We start from the raw sequence: 21688 nt of genomic DNA, 5'->3' as shown, positions 1-21688 counted from the left end.
TAAAAAGTGTACAAAATTTAGCTTTCTTTCTATATTCTAACAATTACGTTGGTAACATTTTCATAACAAATTTTAAGTGTAAGGTTATAATTAGTTCTAATATGAACTCTTCATTTATCGTGAGAATGTCCAAAGCAATATTTCTATTATTATTATTTTTCCACATATGATGTTAGTGATTCACATGAGCAATAAAACAGGAGAAATTATTTCATGTGGGAGGGAGGAGTACATGTTCATGGTACTATGGTACTCTAGAATACCTAATAATTTTCCATAAAACGGGAGGTCTTGCTATAACAATAATGGTCCCGACCAGTACTCGAATTAGTCACCATAGGTCGATAGCTTATCGTGGAAAATAAAATATAAGTTGGTAGCTAGTTGTTGTCTACCAGTACCTTGTCTACTAGTAGCACTATAATTCAGTCTCTATAAATCCACTAAGCAAAACTTCCAGTTTGTGAACACAAAAGAGGTTTCAACTTAAAACTTTCTGCAATGGCCTCTCCCATACAATCCCACCAAAGCATTCTTGATGGTAATTTAAAACAAGAAGAAGAAGAGAGCTTCTCCTATGCTATGCAGCTAGTGAACTCTTGTGCACTTTCCATGGCACTGCAATCAACCATTGAGCTAGGCGTTTTTGACATCCTAGCCAAAGCGGGTCCAGGAGCCAAGCTGTCTCCCTCACAGATTGTAGCTCAGATGCCCACCAAGAACCCTGAGGCAACCGTGATGCTGGACCGCATTCTCAGAATGCTCGCCAGTCATTCTGTGCTTGGTTGCTCTGTGGTTGCTGATGAATTTGGTTCTTACCAGAGACTCTACAGTCTTTTTCCTGTGTCTAAACACTTTGTGCGTAATGAAGATGGTGTGTCATTGGGCCCATTAATGGCCCTGCATCAAGATAAGGTCTTCTTGGGTAGCTGGTACGTTGTTGTCTTTTTTTACTCTTTTATTTACCTTGCTATTATTGCTCAGTTTTTTTTTTTTTTGGAGAAGGCATTATTGCTCAGTTGATTATGATTATCAAAGTTCTTGAAAAAATTGGACCCTCATGATTGAACTTTTGACGTTTTTATTTTTGGGGCCCATTAGGAATAGTGGAATACAACTACACAAGTACTTTATACCATGTTCCACCAACGTTGGAGCAATTACGTTAGTAGTTGCAAAAATGTGCAAAATACAAAAATGCTTAATTTTATACATTTTAACTTAAAAATCACCCATATCAATACTTATAAAAATGTGCAAATATACACAATTGCTTTGCAAATGAACAATAACCGTGCATATATGCATGGTTACTGTTCATGTGCAAATGATTTTTTTACTTTTTTTTTTCTCTCTCCTCTATCAAACTACTTCTTTTCCTCCACATCTACAACAACCAGTAGTTTCCCCAACGTCTAGAACAACCCAGCACGGCAACGTAAGAAGAAGGAAGAAGAAATTAACCACCCAACCACCAAACCTAGCACCACCACCAAACACCGCAACCTAGCACAAAAAATTAACCCAAAATCAATGGAAAAGCAATTAGAAAACGCAACTCAAAATCAAGACAAACCCACTAGAAAACCCAACTCAAAATCAATCAAAAATCACCGGGAGACCCAACCCAAAAATAGTTCAAACTCACTAGAAAACCCAGCCCAAACCATACTTAACGAAAAACTCACGTGAAAAACCTAACGGACCTGGATTTGCTGCTCGACCTGCTGCCACTACTGCTGCCCAATCTGCAGCCATTGGGTCTTCCATTGTTGCCACCAGATCTTCCATTGCTATCGTCGGTTAGGGGTGGGAGGTGAAGGGTCGTTGGTTGGGGGCGGGAGGCGAAGGGTCAGTGGTCCAGGAGAGAGGGAGGCCAAATTGGCAGAGGGTTGAGGAGGCGGCAGCGAGCTAGATTGGCGGTGACAGTGGGCTTGGTGAGGCGGTTGTGAGGGAGAGAGTGAGAGAAAGAGAGAATCGGGTGAGAGAGCTGAAAAAAAGAGTGGGATGTGAAAATAATAATAATAATAATAATAGATAGGTATTAATAAATAATATTATTTAAGTAGAATAGATTTGTAAAATAGATAAACTGATGTAGGTATTTTGGAAATGTGGTAGTGTAAAATAGAAAAAGTACATTTTTAGTATAAAATAGACGGAAAAATTTGGCCGGACTGATGTGAATGCTCTTATATGTAGGGGGGGCCATGCCCTCAAAAATCCCAACTTTTCACCTAAAAACAAAAGAGGTAATCTTGTAAATAAGAAAGTGTGTGATGGCATTTATAAGACAGACAACTCTTAAGAAACTTTCTTTTTGTCAAAGTCTTCCTTCCCACGTGCCACTTTATATTGCCTATGTGGTTTGACTTTAAGGGGTGAGTACATGCGTTCTCCTGCCCAAAACTCAAAACACGTGTTTGGTAATTTTTTTCAAAAGTGCGTTTTCCATCTCAAAGGATTTCTACGTTTTGGTGCCGGCAGCTTTAAATTGCAGTTGCAAAATGCAACAAATGTGTTTTCTCAAAATAAAAATATTACCGTTGGTGGGTTTCTCTTTTTCCTAAATTGCCCATAGTTTTTTCTGCTCCTCTATGCTACTGTGCTATAGCATCTTGTCTTCTTCTTCTTCTTCTTCTTCTTCTTCTTCTTCTTCTTCTTCTTCTTTTGTGCTGCTACTTCTTCTCTTCTGTATTTTTTTTTTTGATTTACATCTTACATATCTAATCTCAAAAAAACTTTTTGAATTCAGTTGATAAATGGAAAATATGGAGCAGAGAGAGGGAGCGAGAGAGACCTCTGTGTGTGTGGGGGAGGGGGGGGGGGCTTTGTGTTGAGGAAAGTAAAAGAAAAGGAAAATAAATATGAAGATGAAACCTGTGTGTGGTTGTATGTGGAGGAAAGTAAAAGAAAAGGAAAAATAAGAAGATGAGGAAGAAGTGAATGAGTGGATGAGAAAAAAGAGAAAGAAAAAAAGAAGAAGAGTTTTTGGGTTTGGGTAAAGCAACGTTGGAAGAAAGTATAGGAAGTAAGAATACAGATTATTTCACAATTTCTTTTTCACAATTGTGATGTAGAAGAGTACGTGGTAGTGGAGAAAAAATTGTGGGTATATGTATAAGTGAAAAACAACCGCTCAAAGACGTGGGAATAGTCTGTCACGTGAAAGACGTGGTAAAGAAGTTGTGAAATAGTTTGTAATCCTAGAACAACTCATTTAAAAGATAAGTGTTAATAAAATTTTATTTTACAGAGATCAATTCTACCAAAATTATTGGGTTTCAACTTTTAAGATAATAATTTTTTATTTTTCGTGAAAAAGAGAAATGTTATTTCCATAACATTCTCACAACAAATTCTAAGTGACAGGTTGTTATTAATAAGTAAAAAAATAATTTAAGTGATAGGTTCAAATTAGAACTAATAACAGCTTACCACATAAGATTTATTATGAAAGTATTGTAAAAATGTTGTGGATGTAAAACTTCTTGAAAAGAGAAATGCTAAAGCCAAATACTTTTATACAAAATCTTTTATTAAGAGAGTCGTTCATTATTAACATAAAGTAATTATTATTATTATTAAGAAGTTAATACTAAGTATGAAATAAACTTTCTTATATATACATTTTGTTATTTTTGGAAATTTATAACTCAAATTGCCACTTTTGTAATTGCTAGCCAAATATTCATTTTTTTGAAAAAAACACTTCTTAACAACTTTTACCAAACACTCTGCTTTTCAAAAAAGCTCAATTTCATACCACACTTTTTGAAACCGCCACTTTTTCAAAAAGCACAGTATTAAAAAGTTGAACCAAACTCATCCATAATTTTGCTATATATTGTACACTTTTTACAAATATGTACTACATTTACTATATTTTATATGTTTACAATGTAAGTTTACGTTGCAAGTACAATGCAAACCAATAAAAGTATTTTTTTTTTCTTTTTCCTTTCCCATTCTCAATCTCATACCATTCCTTCTCTTCTACAATGCATTCTATGTTACAAAATTATTCTTCTTCTTTGTCTTCTTTTGTGCTATTTAAGTATAATTTCTATTTATTTTATTATTTTCTTTTTTAGTTCAATTTCTACTGAGAGCTATGAAACTGATTTTTAATTTATTTACTATAGTTGTCTAATCTGGTTGAACTTAAATTCAATTTATTTTATGGTTCTTATAGTGATTTTATTATATTTAATTTCTATGAATATCATTTCTTGTAATTGTAAATGTAGTCTAGTTTTGTTATATATTGATATTTAATTTCTATGAATGTTGTGGACTCATGGTTTTTCATAAAAATAAGAGAAACGCAAGATAAAAAATGACATTTAGATGCTCAATCGGGTGTTTAGCTTGTTAATATGTGAGTTATGACTAATACTTTAGATTTAAGATTTAAAAAAAAAAAAAATAGTGCATGTATGTATGTATATAATATGTCATGGTTTACGTTTTTCTTGAATCACAAATCAATAGGATAGTTTTACCTTGGCCCCCCAAACAAAAATTCCTGACTTCGCCCCTAGCACCAATTACAACTTGCATTGTGTTCCACGTTATGGAGTTATGGAGTATAAGTTATTATTTTTGTTATCGTAGGTTCAATACCATGTTTTACACCTTTTTAATTTTTTTTTCTTTAGTTAAATAATTAATGATCTAAAATAACATTAAAGGGGGCGTTTGGTTCGCTTGATGATGTTACATTATACTGTAATGTTATATTATTATAATGTTACATTAATGTAATCTCAATACAAGACATGGGAAACCACATAGTTCTCTTCTTTGTGTTTGTTGAGGAATCCGACATTGATAGAGTCCTCATGGGGGAGTTGTGGAGTTTTGACAAATGTCTGATTTCTCTTCAAAAGATGGACAAGAACGTGCCGATTAAAGACCTTACTTTTACCAAAACCCTCTTTTGGGTTCAGATTCATGATTTGCCACTAGGAGATATGAATCCAAGTGCTACTTGTGCAATTGGTAGCAATATCAGCGTAGTTCAAGAGGGTCTCAAGGAATGGGGTACTCAGGATGGAAGCAGTTTCATGCGTATTAGGGTCTTGGTGGATACGTCGAAACCTCTATGTTGGGGTAGTAAAATTTGCGGTGATAATGGTAACGTGGGTTGGATTAGATTCAAGTACGAATGACTGCCTAATCTTTGCTACTGATGTTGACTCTTATCACACAGTGACAAGGATTGTGATTTATGGGTGCAAAGCAGAGGCACACACACTGAACAAGACCAGCAATTCGGTGGTTGGTTGAGAGCACCTCCTATCACTGCAAAGATGCGAAGGAGCAACAGGTCGAGAGGAATGAAGAGGAACCAATGGATATGTCCAAGGTGTAGGTTTGTGGAAATTCAGGGGTACCACGATTTGATGAAGAGCAACCTTGGGTTGACAATGGTGACTTTGGCATCTCGGTTCAGGGTAGTGAGGATGTTAGGGAACCATTGTATACTAGCCCTGGGAATTTTGTGGGGCAAGATGTTTCTTCCAATGATTAATTTCAGGAAAAACTTAAGGAAATAGATGCAAAATTGGCTAAGTTTGACTCCCCTAGGTCAGGTGTCCCTTCTTCGTTTCTCTCTAAAGAACAAAATATGTTTCCAGAGCGGGTGGATCCACATCAAGTGTAGGAAACTGAGGAAGAGAGTGAGGCTCCTAGAAGTATCACACGAGGATGGAAATTGTTGCTTAGGATTAGGGAAGCTAGTCAGGCAGAACCCTTTCTTGGTCAGCCAAAATGTAGAATGCAGGAGATTTTGGGGGATGATGATGATTTGGTTCCCTTGAAAAAACGTTATGCTAATGCTAAAAGCAATGAAACGGAATGATCAGCCTTGCCGAGAGCAATGAGTTGCCTAGCTTGGAATTGTCGTGGGCTTGGGAACCAGCATGTAAGGATAAAGCTTGACGAGTTGATTCAAGCAAAAGTTCCCCTAATTGTGTTCTTGTTGGAGACTTGGTCAGATAAGGATCAGTTAGAAAAATTCAGTGCAACATTAAATATGCAGGCCTTTTTGTTGTTCCGAAGCACTTTAACGAGAATTTATTCACAGATGAGAAGAGAGGAGGTAGGGTTCGGCCCCATAATCTAATGCAAGCTTTTAGGGACACCTTGGATGTTTGTGGTTTCGTTGATTTAGGCTACATAAGTTCAGAATTCACTTGGTATAGTAATAGGCATGGGCACATCATTTGAGAAAGGTTGGATAGAGGGGTGGCGACTCATGATTGGTTGGAAAAATACCCAGCAGCTTCAATTCGGCACTTGCACTGTGTAGAATCGGATCATAGGCCTATTTTGTTGATTTTGGATCCAAACGGTGAATCTCTTCGACGGAAATGGAAGCCGTTCAGGTTTGAGGAGATGTGGTTGGCGGATAGAGGCTGTAGTGACACGGTTCTTAGGGCTTGGGTGTCTTGGCCTAGGGGTCATCCTGTGTTCAAGGTTTCTTCCAAACTTAAGAAGTGTAAGAAGATGCTGAGTGCTTGGAGCAAGGACCATTTTGGTAGTGTTAAGAAGTAGATTGCGCAAAAAAAAAAAAAAAAAAAAGCTTCTTTGGAAAGCTTTGGAAGCTTCAGCCAAGGGTGGTGGTTCTCATGAGGAAGTGCTTCATTTGAGGCTTGAATTGATTGTATTATTGGACAAGGAGAATCGTATGTGGGCACAAAGATCTCGTATTCAATGGTTAAGCAATGGGGATAGAAACATAGGTTATTTCCATGGAATTGCTACTTAAAGGAAACACAAGAACTTCATCAAGGGAATTCATAATTCTTCTTGTGAGTGGGTAACGGATGAGAATGTTGTGTCTGATATTTTTGTTGATTTCTATTCCAGGTTGTTTACTTCTTTAAGGCCGCATGACATTGATAGAGTTTTGGAGGGGGTGCAATCGGTGGTGAGCTCCTCCATGAATGCCGAGCTGACTAAGCCTTACACTAGGGAGGAAGTGGACATGGCTATCAAAAACATGGCCCCGATGACTGCCCTTGGCTCCGATGGGATGCCTCCTATCTTCTACCAGACTTTTTGGCCAGATATTGGTTTGGAGGTTTCAGATGCTGTCCTTTTGTGCCTCAATTCAGGTACTTTGTTAAATCAATTAATCACACTTTCATTACTCTCATCCCCAAGGTAAATAATCCTGAATCCGTGACAGAATTCCAACCTATTAGTCTTTGCAATGTCATCTATAAAATTCTTAGCAAAGTAATAGCAAATAGGTTGCAGCCCATTCTTAATTCTATTATCTTTGAAGCCCAAAGTGCTTTCATTGTGGATCGATTGATTACAGATAATATTTTAATTGCATTTGAGTCGTTGCACCATATGAAGACCTAATGCTTAGGGAAGGAAGAGTATATGGCTTTAAAGCTCGACATGAGCAAAGCCTATGATAGGGTGGAGTGGCTTTTCTTGGAAAAAATTCTATTGAAAATGGGATTTCAGGAGTCTTGGGTGAGAATGATCATGGAATGCATCACCATGGTCTCATACTCTATTCTGATTAATGGAGAGCCTCAGGGTTTGATTCGACCCTCTCAAGGTCTTCGCCAAAGGGATTCTTTATTTCCTTTTGTCTTTCTTTTTTTGTGTCGAGGGGCATCATGCTTTACTATCCAAAGCAGCCAATGATGGGGAGATTCGAGGGTATTCTTTGTGTAGAGCTAGACCAAAAATTACTCACCTTTATTTTGCGGATGACTGTCTGCTATTTTGCAGGGCCAATTCTTTGGAGTGTGGCAAATTCTTCAACTCCTTTCATGGTATGAAGTGGCTTCTAGGAAAAAAGTGAATACTGAGAAAACTATAACCTTTTTTAGTCGAAACATCTCGGAGGAGACAAATGAGGCATTGAGAGTGATGTTGGGTGTTCCAGTCATCAAAGACTACGAGAAATATTTGGGGCTTCCTTCGTTTGTGGGTTGTCAGAAAAAAAGCTTACTTTAATAAAGTCAAGGAGCGCATTTGGGCTAAAATCCAAGGGTGGAAGGAAAAGTTGCTATCTCAAGTTGGAAAAGAGGTGATGATCAAAGTCGTGGTCCAATCGATCCCTACATATTCCACGAGTGTGTTTCGCTTACCTGTTGAACTTCTAAAAGATATTGAGGCAATGATCCGAAAATTTTGGTGGGGATGTGCTGAGAATTCTTGGAAAATTCATTGGGTGCGATGGGAGAAGCTGTGTTCTTCCAAGTCATTAGGCGGTATGGGGTTCCGAGATCTTCATCAATTTAATGATGCGTTGCTTGGGAAACAGGTGTGGCGTCTATTCCAAGAAAAGGAGACTCTATTGTACAAGGTGTTTAGCGCTAAATACTTTCCTTTTGGTGACATTTTTGGGGCTGTTCTTAATCCGAGATGCTTCTTTGCTTGGAAGAGTATCATGTAGGTGAGGGAAGTGATCTCTAATGGTGCCAGGTGGAGGATCGGGGATCGAAAAGATATTTGGATTTGGCAGCATCGTTGGATTCCATCTTCAGAGGGTGGGAAGGTTTTGTCTCCTTGATTGGATCATTCTTTGGAAGTAGTTCAGGATTTTTTTATCCCAGGCACAAAAAATTGGGATTCCAAGCTTATTGATAGACATTTTCTTCAGTGGGAGGCAGATTGTATTAAAAGCATTCCTTTTAGTGCTCATATCCATTCTGACTTATTGATCTGGCCTTACACTTCAGATGGATGTTATTCGGTTCGATCGGCGTATCATCTTTTGGCAACGGCTTAGTCTCAAGACCTGCCTAGTTCTTCTAATGCTGATGTAAGCAAGAGGTTGTGGAAGGGAGTTTGGAGTATGGAGGTGCCTAACAAAGTGCATCACTTCATTGGAGGGCTGTTGGTGAGTCTTTGCCCACAAAGAAGAACTTGTTAAAGAGGTGTGTTGTTTTAGATGGTCTTTGTTAACGTATATTATGTTATGGGTTTTAGGCCCAGCTAGGTTACTTGTATAGCACACTTGTACTTGTACTATACTTTACTTGTATCGCACACATAGGTCTCCTATATTAAGGCATTGATGTATATTCTTTGACTTATGAAATACAATACAATTATTCTATATTTCTAACATGGTATCAGAGCCACTGCTCTGACCTTTTCTTAGCAGTCTTGTCTTCATTAGTGTGACTTCCTTTCTTTTACTAACGCTTTCGCCATCATAACTGCCGCCGCAGCCTCTCGCCGTTGAACCTCCGACGTCATCCAGCCGTCGTCCTTGGGTTCCGGACCTGCAGCCGCCGTCACACTGCACAGACCACTGCTCTTTGCATCACTGCTGCGAATATTGCTCCGATTTCATTTTTGAAGGTACCACTGAGATCGTCCTGCGCCGATCTACACACTCGTGGAAGCCTCGACGCCATCGGAGATAGCACATGCCCCCATGCGCCGTTCAAAGCTGCTGTGACGCTGATCACGCGCCACCACGCGTCGCAGTTTTCTTGCACGCGTCGTTCACGTGCAACCACGCGCCGGAACTTGATCTGCTGACGTCATCACATCTGCCACGTCAGTCCTAGTTGCGTCAGCATCCACTTATCTACTGACGTCATTGCCATGTCATCCTGTGACATCATCTGCCTGACCGTTGACTTTGACCGTTGACTTTTCGGGGTTGACTTTTGCTGTCCAGGTTCTCCTTACCCAGTTTTTCGCGTAGATTTCATTTTTGCAGTCTATTTTTGCATATTTTGCTTCAAAATGATGAATAAGGACAAGTCTTCTTCCTTTTGTAACAATCATCGCCGACAATCCAACAAACGTTTTTGCAATTTTTGCAAACGTTTTGGCCATAATATTAAGACTTGCTATCAATGCAACAAATCAGCTGTTTCCATTTTTGCTGCTATTGTTCCTAACACTGAGAGTGTCTAACCTATGGCTTCTGTCTCTACAAAGTTTCAGTCTTCTGGATCCACTTTCACCATTTCCAGAGATGACCTTATAAATATCATCGCCAATGTCATTCGTATGGTTGGTAATGCATCTTATTCCTCTTCTCTCTCAGCTTTATCTGGTATATCTCCTACCTCTTGGCTTATGGATTCTGCTTGTTGCAATCACATGATACCTCACTCGTCCTTATTTTCTGACTTTAAACTTGCACCGCACCCTCTTAATATTCGCACAGCAAATGGTTCCACAATGTCTGGTCATAATATAGGTTCCGTTGCGACCTCCAATCTCTCGGTTCCTAGAGTCTTTAATGTTCTTGACCTTTCTTATAATTTACTTTCTGTTGGAAAATTAGCTGAGTTGGGTTATCGCATTATCTTTGATTATTCTGGGTGTATTGTGTAGGATTTGAGGACGGGATGGGAGCTTGGGACTGGTCCCAGAGTTGGGCGTATGTTTCCCGTGGACAACCTTCGTCTTCCACTTGTTGCTCCTGTTTTTGTTGCTGCAGCTGCTACAGCTTCTTCAATTCCTTCCCTTGCACTTTGGCATGCTCGACTTGGTCATGCATCTTCTTCTCGGGTACAACAATTAGCTTCTAGAGGTTTGTTAGGTTCAGTGTCTACAAAAAATTTTGATTGTGTTTCGTGCCAATTAGGAAAACAATCAGCTTTGCCTTTCAATATTAGTGAATCAATTTCCACTGATATCTTTGACCTTATTCATTCTGATGTTTGGGGTCCTTCCTCTGTCTCTAGTATTGGTGGGTCTCGATATTTTGTTGTCTTTGTTGATGATTACTCTCGTTATAGCTGGATTTTTAATATGAAACATCGTTCTGAATTATTGCAAGTATATTCTAATTTTGCAAAAATGGTTGAAACTCAGTTTTCCAAACGCATCAAAATTTTTCAATCTGATAATGCTCTTGAATATACTCAATATGCTTTCCAAGCTGTTTTACATTCCTATGGCACTGTTCATCAACTAACTTGTCCAGGTACCTCTCAGCAAAATGGTAGAGCCGAACGGAAACTTCGTCATATTCTTGACACTGTTCGTACTCTCCTTCTCTCTGCCAAAGTTTCTGCTCCTTTTTGGGGCGAAGCTGCTCTTCATGCTGTTCATGCTATTAATCGCATTCCGAGTCCGGTTATCCAAAATCAAACTCCATATGAGCGCCTTTTTGGGTCATCTTCAGACTATCACCACCTTCGCTCCTTTGGTTATGCTTGTTTCGTTCTTCTTCAGTCACATGAGCATAACAAACTTGAGCCTCGGTCAAGGCTTTGTTGTTTTCTTGGCTATGGAGAAACTCAAAAGGGGTATCGGTGTTATGACCCTGTCTCTCATCGTCTTCGTGTTTCCCGCAATGTTGTCTTTTGGGAACATCGCCTCTTTGTTGAGCTCTCTCACTTTCGTGCCTCCCTATCTTCCTCCTCTGTTTTAGATCTTTTTCCAGATGAGGCACATATTCCTCCTGTAGTTACTCCTGATTCTCTTGTAGACTTCTCTGTCCAACCACCAGATATCACTGATCCCTTTCCTAGTTCACCCTTTAATGAACAGGTGGAAGATGAACAGGTTGAAGACGAGCTACCCAACCTTAACCCTAAGCTTGGGTCCCCTGCTCCTGCTCCGCCTGAAGATCTTGCACAAGACATTCCACCTCGTCACTCAACTCGAGTAAGATCTATTCCTGCACATTTACTTGACTATCATTGTTACACTGCTCTTGCTACACTACATGAGCCTCACACCTATCGTGAGGCTTCCACTGACCCTTTATGGCAAATTGCAATGAAAGAGGAGCTTGATACATTATCTAAAAACCATACTTGGGATTTGGTGACACTCCTTCCCGGGAAATCTGTGGTTGGTTGTTAGTGGATCTACAAGATTAAGACTCGCTCTGATGGGTCCATTGAGCACTACAAAGCTCGTCTTGTTGCAAAAGGTTTTACACAAGAGTATGGGATTGATTATGAAGAGACCTTTGCTCCGGTTGCTCGTATCTCATCTGTCCGTACCCTCTTAGCTGTTGCTGCTACCTGTAAATGGGATCTTTTTCAGATGGATGTCGAAAATGCATTCCTTAATGGGGATTTAAATGAAGAATTTTATATGCAACCTCCTCCTGGTCTCTCTGTTGACTCAAACAAGGTTTGTTACCTTCGACGTGCACTTTATGGCCTTAAACAAGCTCCACAAGCTTGGTTTGCCAAATTCAGCTTTACCATCTCTCATTTGGGTTACATGGCCAGTTATTATGATTCTGTCTTATTTCTTCGTCGCACTGACAAAGGCACTATTTTACTTCTCCTGTATGTGGATGATATGATCATAACTGGTGATGACCTCAGTGGCATTCAAGAACTTAAGGATTTTCTCAGTCAGCAATTTGAGATGAAAGATCTTGGACATCTCAGCTACTTCTTGGGTCTTGAAATCACTCATTCTACAGATGGACTTTATCTTACTCAAGCCAAGTATGCTTCTGAACTCTTGTCTCGAGCTGGACTCACTGATAGCAAAACTGTTGACACTCCAGTTGAGCTTAATGCGCATCTGACTCCCTCAGGGGGGAAACCATTATCTAATCCCTCTCTTTACAGACGATTGGTTGACAGCCTAGTTTATCTCACAGTTACTCGTCCAGACATCTCCTATGCTGTTCATCAGGTGAGCCAGTATCTGTCTGCTCCACGATCAACTTACTATGCTGCTGTTTTGCGCATTCTTCGATACCTGAAGGGCACCCTCTTCCATGGCCTTTTCTACTCAGCTCAGTCTCCTTTTGTACTTCGTGCATTCTCTGATGCTGATTGGGCAGGAGATCCCACTGATCGCAGGTCCACTACAGGTTATTGCTTTCTCCTTGGTTCTTCTTTGATTTCTTGGCGAAGTAAGAAACAAACCTTTGTGGCCCGCTCTAGTACTGAAGCAGAATATCGTGCTCTTGCTGATACCACATCTGAGCTCCTTTGGCTACGATGGCTTCTTAAGGATTTAGGTGTGTCCACATCCTTTGCTACTCCCCTTTATTGTGACAACTAGAGTGCCATTCATATTGCTCACAATGATGTCTTCCATGAACGGACTAAACACATCGAGATTGATTGTCATTTTATTCGTTATCATCTTGTCCATGGTGCTCTCAAGCTTTTCTCCGTCTCCTCCAAAGATCAACTTGCAGATATCTTCATCAAATCACTTCCTAAGGGACGCACTCGTGATTTGGTTGACAACCTCAAGCTGGTCTCACATCCACCTTGAGTTTGAGGGGGGCTGTTAACGTATATTATGTTATGGGCTTTAGGCCCAGCTAGGTCACTTGTATAGCACACTTGTACTTGTACTATACTTTACTTGTACCGCACACATAGGTCTCCTATATTAAGGCATTGATGTATATTCTTTGATTTATGAAATACAATACAATTATTCTGTATTTCTAACAGGCTTTGTGGTCTGTGCAAGGTCGGGGTGAAGGATAGCATTCATGCCTTATGGCTTTGTGATAGTGTGAAGCTGATTTGGATGTCAACACCTTCCTTTGCGTTTCTTTGTGCTCAGAAGTTGCCCACTTTCGAAGAATTGGCTTTCTACATGCTGTAGAATGCTTCTCCCAGTAAGGTTGCTCTCTTTTCCATGATAGCTTGGGCTATTTGGGAATAGCGGAATAGATTAAGGGTGCATCAGTTTGTATGGGATGTTGGGGATGTGGTGGATAGAGCTTCAACTCTCTTGCGGGAATTTCATGGCATGCAGAAGCTGCATCCGAGGAGGAATGTGCCTAGGGAGGTTGTTAAATGGTCTCCGCCAACTGAGGGTTTGTATAAAGTTAATTTTGATGGGACTATCTTTGAAGACCAAACTTTTGTAGGGTTAGGGGTGGTGATCAGGGACTATGCGGGTTTAATTATTGGTGCGCTTAGTAAGAGGATTAGGCTCCCAAGCTCGGTGGTGTTGGTGGAGGCTCTAGCTGCTCGTAGGGCTGTCTCATCTGCTAGGGAGATCTGTATTCTTCGGGTTGTGGTGGAAGGTGATTCTCTACAGGTTATCAAGGCCATCAACACTTCTAAATCCTTTAAGGCTCCCTATGGGCATATTTTTGATGAGATTAAATTGTTGTCTTCTTCTATGTCTTGCTGTAATTTTATTCATGTTAAGCGCAGGGGTAATAAGTTAGCTCATACCCTTGAGGGATTCTAGCATTTTACCCTTATTTTTTTTTTAAATTTAGTAATATGCCATTGTTTTGAAACTATATAGGTAAATGTCCCTATTTCGATACTCGATTACCCTAAAATCGAGTTTCAATGAAATACTTAATTTGTACAAAATCGAGTATCAAAATCGAGTTATGCCCGATCAAACTAAAAAAAAAAAAAATTGCATGGAACTGGAGTTCATGGAACTTGAGTTCCATTAAAAACTCCACTATAGGACAACAAAAACGTAGCTATAGGTTATGCCCGATCAAACTTATAAAAAAAAAAATGCATGGAACTGGAGTTCATGGAACTCGAGTTCCATTAAAAACTCCACTATAGGACAACAAAAACGTAGCTATAGGTTATGCCGGATCAAACTTATAAAAAAAAAAAAAATGCATGGAACTTGAGTTCATGGAACTCGAGTTCCATTAAAAACGCTACTATAGGATAATCAAAACGTAGCTATAGGTTATGCCTGAGTTCTATGCAATTTTTTTTTGATCAGCTATAGCGGTGTTCAGGAACACCTATAGTGGCGTTTTGGAACTCGAGTTCCATGAACTTGAGTTACATGCAATATATATATATTTATAAGTTTGATCGGGCATAACTCGATTTTGTACAAATCGAGTATTTCATTGAAACTCGATTTTAAGGTAATCGAGTATCAAAACAGGGAAAACCTAGATGGTTTGGAAATAGGGGCATATTGCCAAATATTTTAAAAAATAGGGGTAAAAGGCTAGAATCCCCCATACCCTCACGTCGAGCAGTTTTATTTGCAGATAGTGATGTGTGGTTGTAAGACCTGCCATGTGATTTGGATGATGTTTTTCAGTTTGATTTACCTTAATAAAATTTCCTTACCGGTTTCTCAAAAAAAGAAAAAAAAAAGTGGTGAGATTAAAATGATTTAATATATTTTGTAATCTTAGATTATGGTAATGTTAGAAAAAATAAAATGAATCAAACATTTTAATATCACACCACTGTAATGTGCATTGCATCAAGTATACATCACAATGAACCAAACGCCAATAAATCTCATCATTTATGCGTTTCGGTAAGCAATGTAGATGTCATGACTCATGAAAACTTTGGCACTGGAAGCTCCTTTAGATGGGTCACTACTCTGTAGAAGAGCTAACTACTAGGCATGCCTGCTGTCTCTCTCAAACATATTCACTCATATATAATACTCCCATAGTCCCACATCATGCATTAAGGCTTTGTTAACAAGTGTCATGAAGGCACAAATACCTAAACTGTGCTTACTCTACTAAGTAGTTAAAAAACAGCACGCGCGCACACAAAAGCATCTTTTATCATAAAACATCTTTAAAATAAAATTTCAGCGTCTTTGTTCTTTTATACAACCTTTAAAAAAAAAAAAAAAAAGAAGCCTAAAGAAAATTAAGGGCAAACAGAAAAAAATAAGAGACTAAGGGTTTTCTCAATTAAGATTACTCTTTCATTTCTAATCTAATTTAGTATTTTGCTTTTATATGTGTATGTGCGCATATATATATATATATATATTCTTGAAAATGTTGATGGGGGAAGTACATCTAAAGTTCCCATATGTTTTTATTATTATTATTATTTATATTTATAATAATTTGTTCTGAATTAGGCCAAATGGTTGATGAGGATTAAAAAATCAACAACCTATCAACTTTTTTTTAAGAAAGTCCTTGTGTTCCTGAAACTCCAAACTTGATTAGACATCCACACCTCATCAAGGCAAGAACACGACCACAGAGCATGTAAAACATTCTCGGGTTGCATTTTGCACTGATCACAAGTCTCCTCTGTCAATACCTTCCTCTGAACTAAGCTGGTCTTGACTGGTATAACATTCTTTACTGCCCTCCACAAGAAATTCCGGACCTTACTTGGGATAGACAAGCTCCAAATAAATTTCCAAAGCTTCTTTGGAGGGATAGGAGTATAAGATCCACCATCCAACAAGTCTCGGTCTCGGGAAAGGAAGTAATAGCCTGACTTTATTGTGTATATCCCAGATTGAGTATGAGGCCAAATCACCTTATCTCTGGCCGAGGCACTTCCAAGTGGGATGCTGTTGATCAGTTGCGCCTCCTTTGGTCTAAATAAAGCCTTTAGCAAATCCACATCCCAGCTTCGTGTATGTGAATTGATCAAAGTGCTGACTTTGATTTCTGGGAAATCAATTCCCATAGGGTTATTAACTTTTGGGTCAGAGGTGGATGGAAGCCAGGCAGTACCCCAAATGCCAATATCCTCTCCATTACCCACTCGCCACCTTGCTCCATTCTTCAGCAGTTCTCTTCCGTGCAAAATACTTCGCTAAGCATAAGACCCCTTAGCAGAGTCCGAGGCTTCCAAGATTGAGCAATGCGGAAAAATTTTTGCTTTAAAACCCGGTAAAATAGTGACCGGTCATTATGTAGCAGCCGCCAAGCTTGTTTCGCCAAGAGTGCATCATTAAACAAAGCTAAATCTTTAAAGCCCATACCTCCTTCCCCCTTTGGTTTACACATGGTACTCCACTTCACCCAATGTATCTTTCTTTGATCACCCCTTTGTCCCCACCAGAATTTTCTGAGAAGACTTTCAAGCTCATTGCAAATTCCTACCGATAATTTAAAACAACTCATCGTATAGGTAGGAATGGCTTAAATGACAGCTTTAATGAGAATTTCCCTCCCAGCTTGTGAAAACAATTTCTCCTCCCACTCTTGTAATTTCCTCCATACTCTTTCCTTTATATAGTTGAAACTTGCTCTCTTCCTTCGACCAATTAGAGATGGTAGCCCTAAATATTTCTCATAACTTCTAATTTCAGGAACATCAAGAGCCTCCTTAATATGTTGCTTCCTCTCTGAGGTGGTAGACTTGCTAAAGAAGATTGTGGTTTTAGTCTTATTTATATGTTGCCCCGAGCATTTGTTGTAAGTATCCAAGATCTCCAAAACTTTCTCACATTCCTGAGGAGTGGATTTGCAAAACAACAAGCTATCATCTGCAAAGAACAAATGGGTTAGTTTGGGGCCGTTTCTACAAAGGGAATAACCAGTTAAATCTCCTTGTCTTGCTGCTTGGGAGATAACACCATGCAACCCTTTGGTACACAACAAAAATAAGAAAGGAGATAGGGATCTCCTTGTTTGATTCCTCAGGAGGGTTTGATCAAGCCTTAGGTTCCCCATTCACCAAAATAGAGTAAGATACCGATGTTACTCCCACCATCATCAATTGTATCCACCTTTCTATAAAACCCATTCTTCGCACGATAGCCTCTAGAAAGGACCACTCCACTCAGTCATAAACTTTGCTCATATCTAACTTTACTGCCATATAGCCTTCTTTATCGGATTTATGATTCTGCATGCTATGAAGACTTTCAAAAGCAACTAAAATATTATCTGAAATAAGGCGATTCTTTGTAAAAGCACTCTGATGTTCAGTGATAAGTGTAGGTAAAATTTTCTTCAACCTATTAGCCAATACTTTAGAGAAAATTTTATATAATACGTTGCATAGGCTAATAGGCCAAAATTCTGATACCAACTCCGGATTTTGAACTTTAGGGATTAGGGAGATAAAAGTATGATTCAAGTGGGGTGGGAAGGTGGCTGTGTTGAGTAGATGTAGGATAGAGTCAGTTACCTCATTGCCAATCAAAGGCCAAAATTTCTGAAAAAAGACTGGAGGCATTCCATCCGGGCCAGGCGCCTTCAGAGGAGCCATCTGCTTTACTGCCGCATGAACTTCCCATGCTTTAAACTCCGCTGACAACTTTTCATTCATTTGGGCACTGACCAAAGTGTGAATAGAGAGCAACGTTTCTTGGGGATCAATAGGTGCTGCCGGAGTATACAGCTCAGTATAGTATTTAACAAGGATATCAGCCACCTCTTTGTTGGAAGAACTCCATTGTCCTTCCGGCCTCCTCAATCTGTGAATATAGTTTTTACGGTATCGTTTTGTGACTAGAGTGAAAATAGCGTGGGTTTCGATCCCCTTGAGCGGCCCAATGAGTTTTAGACCGCTGTAGCCACATCCTATTCTGCTTGTCCATCAACGTGTCTATCTCTAGCTTCAGTTGTCTAACACATTCATTACGACCAGATTGCATGGCTTCTATCTCAGCTTTGGCTAGCATATTACGTTTCAGCTGCAACTCCTTTTTCACACTCCCAAAGTGCTCACGGCTCCACTTCAGTAATTCTACTCCACACTTTTCTATTTTGGCCATAACCCGAAAATTTGAGTGATCAAAATTCTGAGACAGCCACACTGATTCTACCGTTTCAGCACAGCCCTTATCGGAGAGCCACAACTATCAACTTATTTATAGGGTGATTTTACTTGTATTTACCCTTCCTATTTCTAGTACAACTACAAGATTAACATTTTCAATCATGAATATAATATCATTAAAACTAGGTTTTGCAACAAAAATAAATATAATTTTTTAAAACTATTGACTTTGTAAATTGAATAAAAAACTTTCTACTAGCTAGTATATATAGTGCATAATCAATTATAGATTATTTTTAGGATTTAGAACACTAAATAATTCCATTTTTATAAATGATTGATTTAAAATGTATAAAGAAACAAATTATGTGTGCCTTTAATTTTGTTAACATTGAATGGATACTAATTTTTCATAGCATATCTAGTATGTTTTCATTGAATTCTTTTTTTTTTTTTTTTTGGTTTATGCTTTGCTCATACCCCCACCTCCCCTAAAGCTAGAATCTTGGCCCTGTCCTTTCTACTCTCTTTTCCTTTCAAGTTTCTATTTAATTATAATTAAAAAAAAAAAAGGACAACTTTGGCACTGCCTGGAAGTGAAATTTGTTATGAAACGCTATTAATGCATGAGTGGAAATCCTATGTAAAGAAATTTTTATTTAAAGAAAAAAACTGAAGAATTAATATAATATAATTAGACCTAAATTTATTAAGCTAATACTCCAACTAACTAATTCACATGCTACTAAAATTTTTAATAAATGATATGTGGTATCTAACCTGAACTTGTTCACAGGCCCCAATTGAAAGACGCTATTCTTGAGGGAGGAATTCCATTCAACAGGGTCTATGGCATGAATGCCTTTGAGTATCCCTCCGTGGACCCCAGGTTCAATCAAGTTTTTAACACAGCGATGCTCAACCACACTACTATTGTTATTAAACAAACCCTTGAGTCTTACAAAGGTTTTGAGCAACTCAGACAACTGATTGATGTTGGTGGTGGGCTAGGAGTTACTCTTAACTTAATCACTTCCAGATACCCCCACATCAAAGGCATTAATTTTGACTTGCCTCATGTTATACAACATGCTCCACCTTATCCTGGTATTATTTTAATTCATAGTCTCCTTTTTCATAATGGCATTTTCTTATTTCACTAGCTTAAAATGTGATCAACATGTGGTTTTTGTGGAATAATAATGTGTATATGATAATTTTAAAAGCCTAGATAGCCTATGGTGTATAAATAGTTAAAAACACAATATATGTAGATAAAGAGAGGTGTTAACTTATGTTGCAGGTGTGGAACATTTAGGAGGAAATATGTTTGAAAGCATTCCTAAAGGGGACAACATATTTATGAAGGTTAGTTCCATATTTAATTTGTAGGCGTCCTATTTTGATTGACCTATTGCCATGATTTAAATCCAAACTTGTAATTCTTTTATTCCCATTGGATTGTCTCAAACTCTCAATTAGACCTTATCAAAAAGTGGAAAAAAAAAATTTAATAGTTCCTAAGGCCTCATGAGATTCACGAGGTCCTAGCTTTGAAACCTCTCTAGCAAGCCTCTCAAAGGATTTCTCCCTATAATTATGTAGTGTGTGTGGGAAGAGGGATTATACACACTTGGTAAAACAATCAAGTGCTCAAAAAACTTTGTACACCCTTGACAATAGTAAATAAATAAATAAATTAGATCTCTTCCAATTGATATGGAAATGGAGTCAAATTACAAGAACTCGATAGCCACATCAATTGGGATAGGGATTAAGTTATGACATATAATCTCACTTTATTAGCATTGTGGACAATTTTATTTATATAAAAAAATAAGTATGGACAATTTCTTTGATTTTTTTTTTACAGTAATGCCCTTTAGTATTAAATGTTTCGTGCAAAAAATAAAGAATCATGCTAACGGATGCCTTTTCCACACTATTTTTGACTGTTCAGAAAAAAACAAAAATTTATTAAAAAATTTTTTTTTAAAATAGAAAAAAAAAAATTCATACATTTAAATTTTTTTTTTTTTTTTTTTTCTATAAAAATTTTCTTTAAATGAATTATTAATCATACCCCTAAGGGCATCTGTTAGCATTTTTCAAAAAAATGAATATGAATTCAAAAAAAAAAAAAATGATGCCATAATTGGTTAATTTTGTAGTGGATACTTCATGATTGGAATGATGAACATTGCTTGAAACTGTTGAAAAACTGCTACAACGCTATTCCACATGATGGAAAGGTAATAGTCATGGAAGCAGTTCTTCCAATTACACCAGATATTAGCAGTTCTACAAAGTTCACCTCTCAAATAGATGTGCTTATGATGACTCAAAACCCAGGAGGGAAGGAAAGGACTCGACAAGAATTTACTGCCTTGGCAACCAAAGCTGGATTTAGCGGCATCAAATATGAATGTTTCGTCTGTAATTTTTGGGTTATGGAGTTCTTTAAGTAAGATTTGCTTGTAATATTTAGGAATGCATCCTTCATTTCTCTGAACCTTAAAATAAAGATGCTCACAACAGAAAAATTTGATCCAAAATTTCTAAGTTCAAGTTGTTAGTTGTTCATGTTCAGTCGTAAAATGAAATCCTAGCATGCATCTAGAAATGCCTAAATTTTGCACCTGCTGAAGGCATGAAAAATCAATGTTGTACTTCTGGAAACATATTTCTGTGATACAATCTACAAAAATCGTGGGACCAAAACTAACATTATCAGACCCCAAAACCAATTTGTGAAGAGCTCAAACAGCTAGTGAGTGAGCAGCTCTTTTAGCACTTCTACTGACCCATCTAAAGGAGCAACCAGTGCCAAAGTTGTCATGACAGCTACATTCCTTACTCAAAGACGTAAATTATGAGACTTAGTTTTTATTTAGATCTTAAATTATTTAACCAAAATTATATTGTTTGACGGAATTTATAAATTTACTAATAAAAAGCAAATAGATGTGTTTAAACAATCCCATGCCAGAACATCAGGTACATGCATTTGTTGCCAAACTATAACAAGCTCACTAAACACATAGGCATTGTATCTTTCAAACATGAGACCAAAAGCTGAACATGAAATCTCATTTAACTCTAGGCTTGGGTCGTTTCTTCATATATCACTGGTAACTGATGCTGAAGTCTGCCATGAACCAAAGAGGATTTTATGGATGACGAGGGGAAGTGGAACAGGGAGTGAGAGAGTGGTGGGTTTGGGTTTAGCCACAAATTTTGGACCTTGTTATTGTGCTTTTGATTTTTTTTTTTTTTTTTTTAGCCACGAT

The 21688-nt window shown here is 38.2% G+C and overlaps 1 protein-coding gene across 1 annotated transcript; it reads left to right on the top strand.

The window, feature by feature from the left end:
• Nucleotides 1-424: 424 nt before the first annotated feature.
• Nucleotides 425-20981, top strand: LOC115954921 (caffeic acid 3-O-methyltransferase-like). Its single transcript, XM_031072920.1, has 4 exons — nucleotides 425-932; nucleotides 19195-19505; nucleotides 19702-19766; nucleotides 20570-20981. The coding sequence occupies exons 1-4, from the start codon at nucleotides 502-504 to the stop codon at nucleotides 20864-20866; spliced, it is 1104 nt and encodes a 367-aa protein (XP_030928780.1). The 5' UTR covers nucleotides 425-501; the 3' UTR covers nucleotides 20867-20981.
• The last annotated feature ends 707 nt before the right edge of the window (nucleotides 20982-21688 follow it).

This window comes from Quercus lobata, chromosome 8, assembly GCF_001633185.2.
Source record: "Quercus lobata isolate SW786 chromosome 8, ValleyOak3.0 Primary Assembly, whole genome shotgun sequence".
Classification (NCBI taxonomy): domain Eukaryota; kingdom Viridiplantae; phylum Streptophyta; class Magnoliopsida; order Fagales; family Fagaceae; genus Quercus; species Quercus lobata.
This window is presented reverse-complemented; position numbering and strand designations above follow the sequence as displayed.

Excerpts from the sequence above, each read along its gene's own strand:
- LOC115954921 (XM_031072920.1), top strand. The coding sequence starts at position 502 with ATGGCCTCTCCCATACAATCCCACCAAAGCATTCTTGATGGTAATTTA. Across the intron at positions 19,506-19,701 it reads ACATGCTCCACCTTATCCTG|GTGTGGAACATTTAGGAGGA; the intron begins GTATTATTTTAA and ends CTTATGTTGCAG. Across the intron at positions 19,767-20,569 it reads GGGACAACATATTTATGAAG|TGGATACTTCATGATTGGAA; the intron begins GTTAGTTCCATA and ends TTAATTTTGTAG.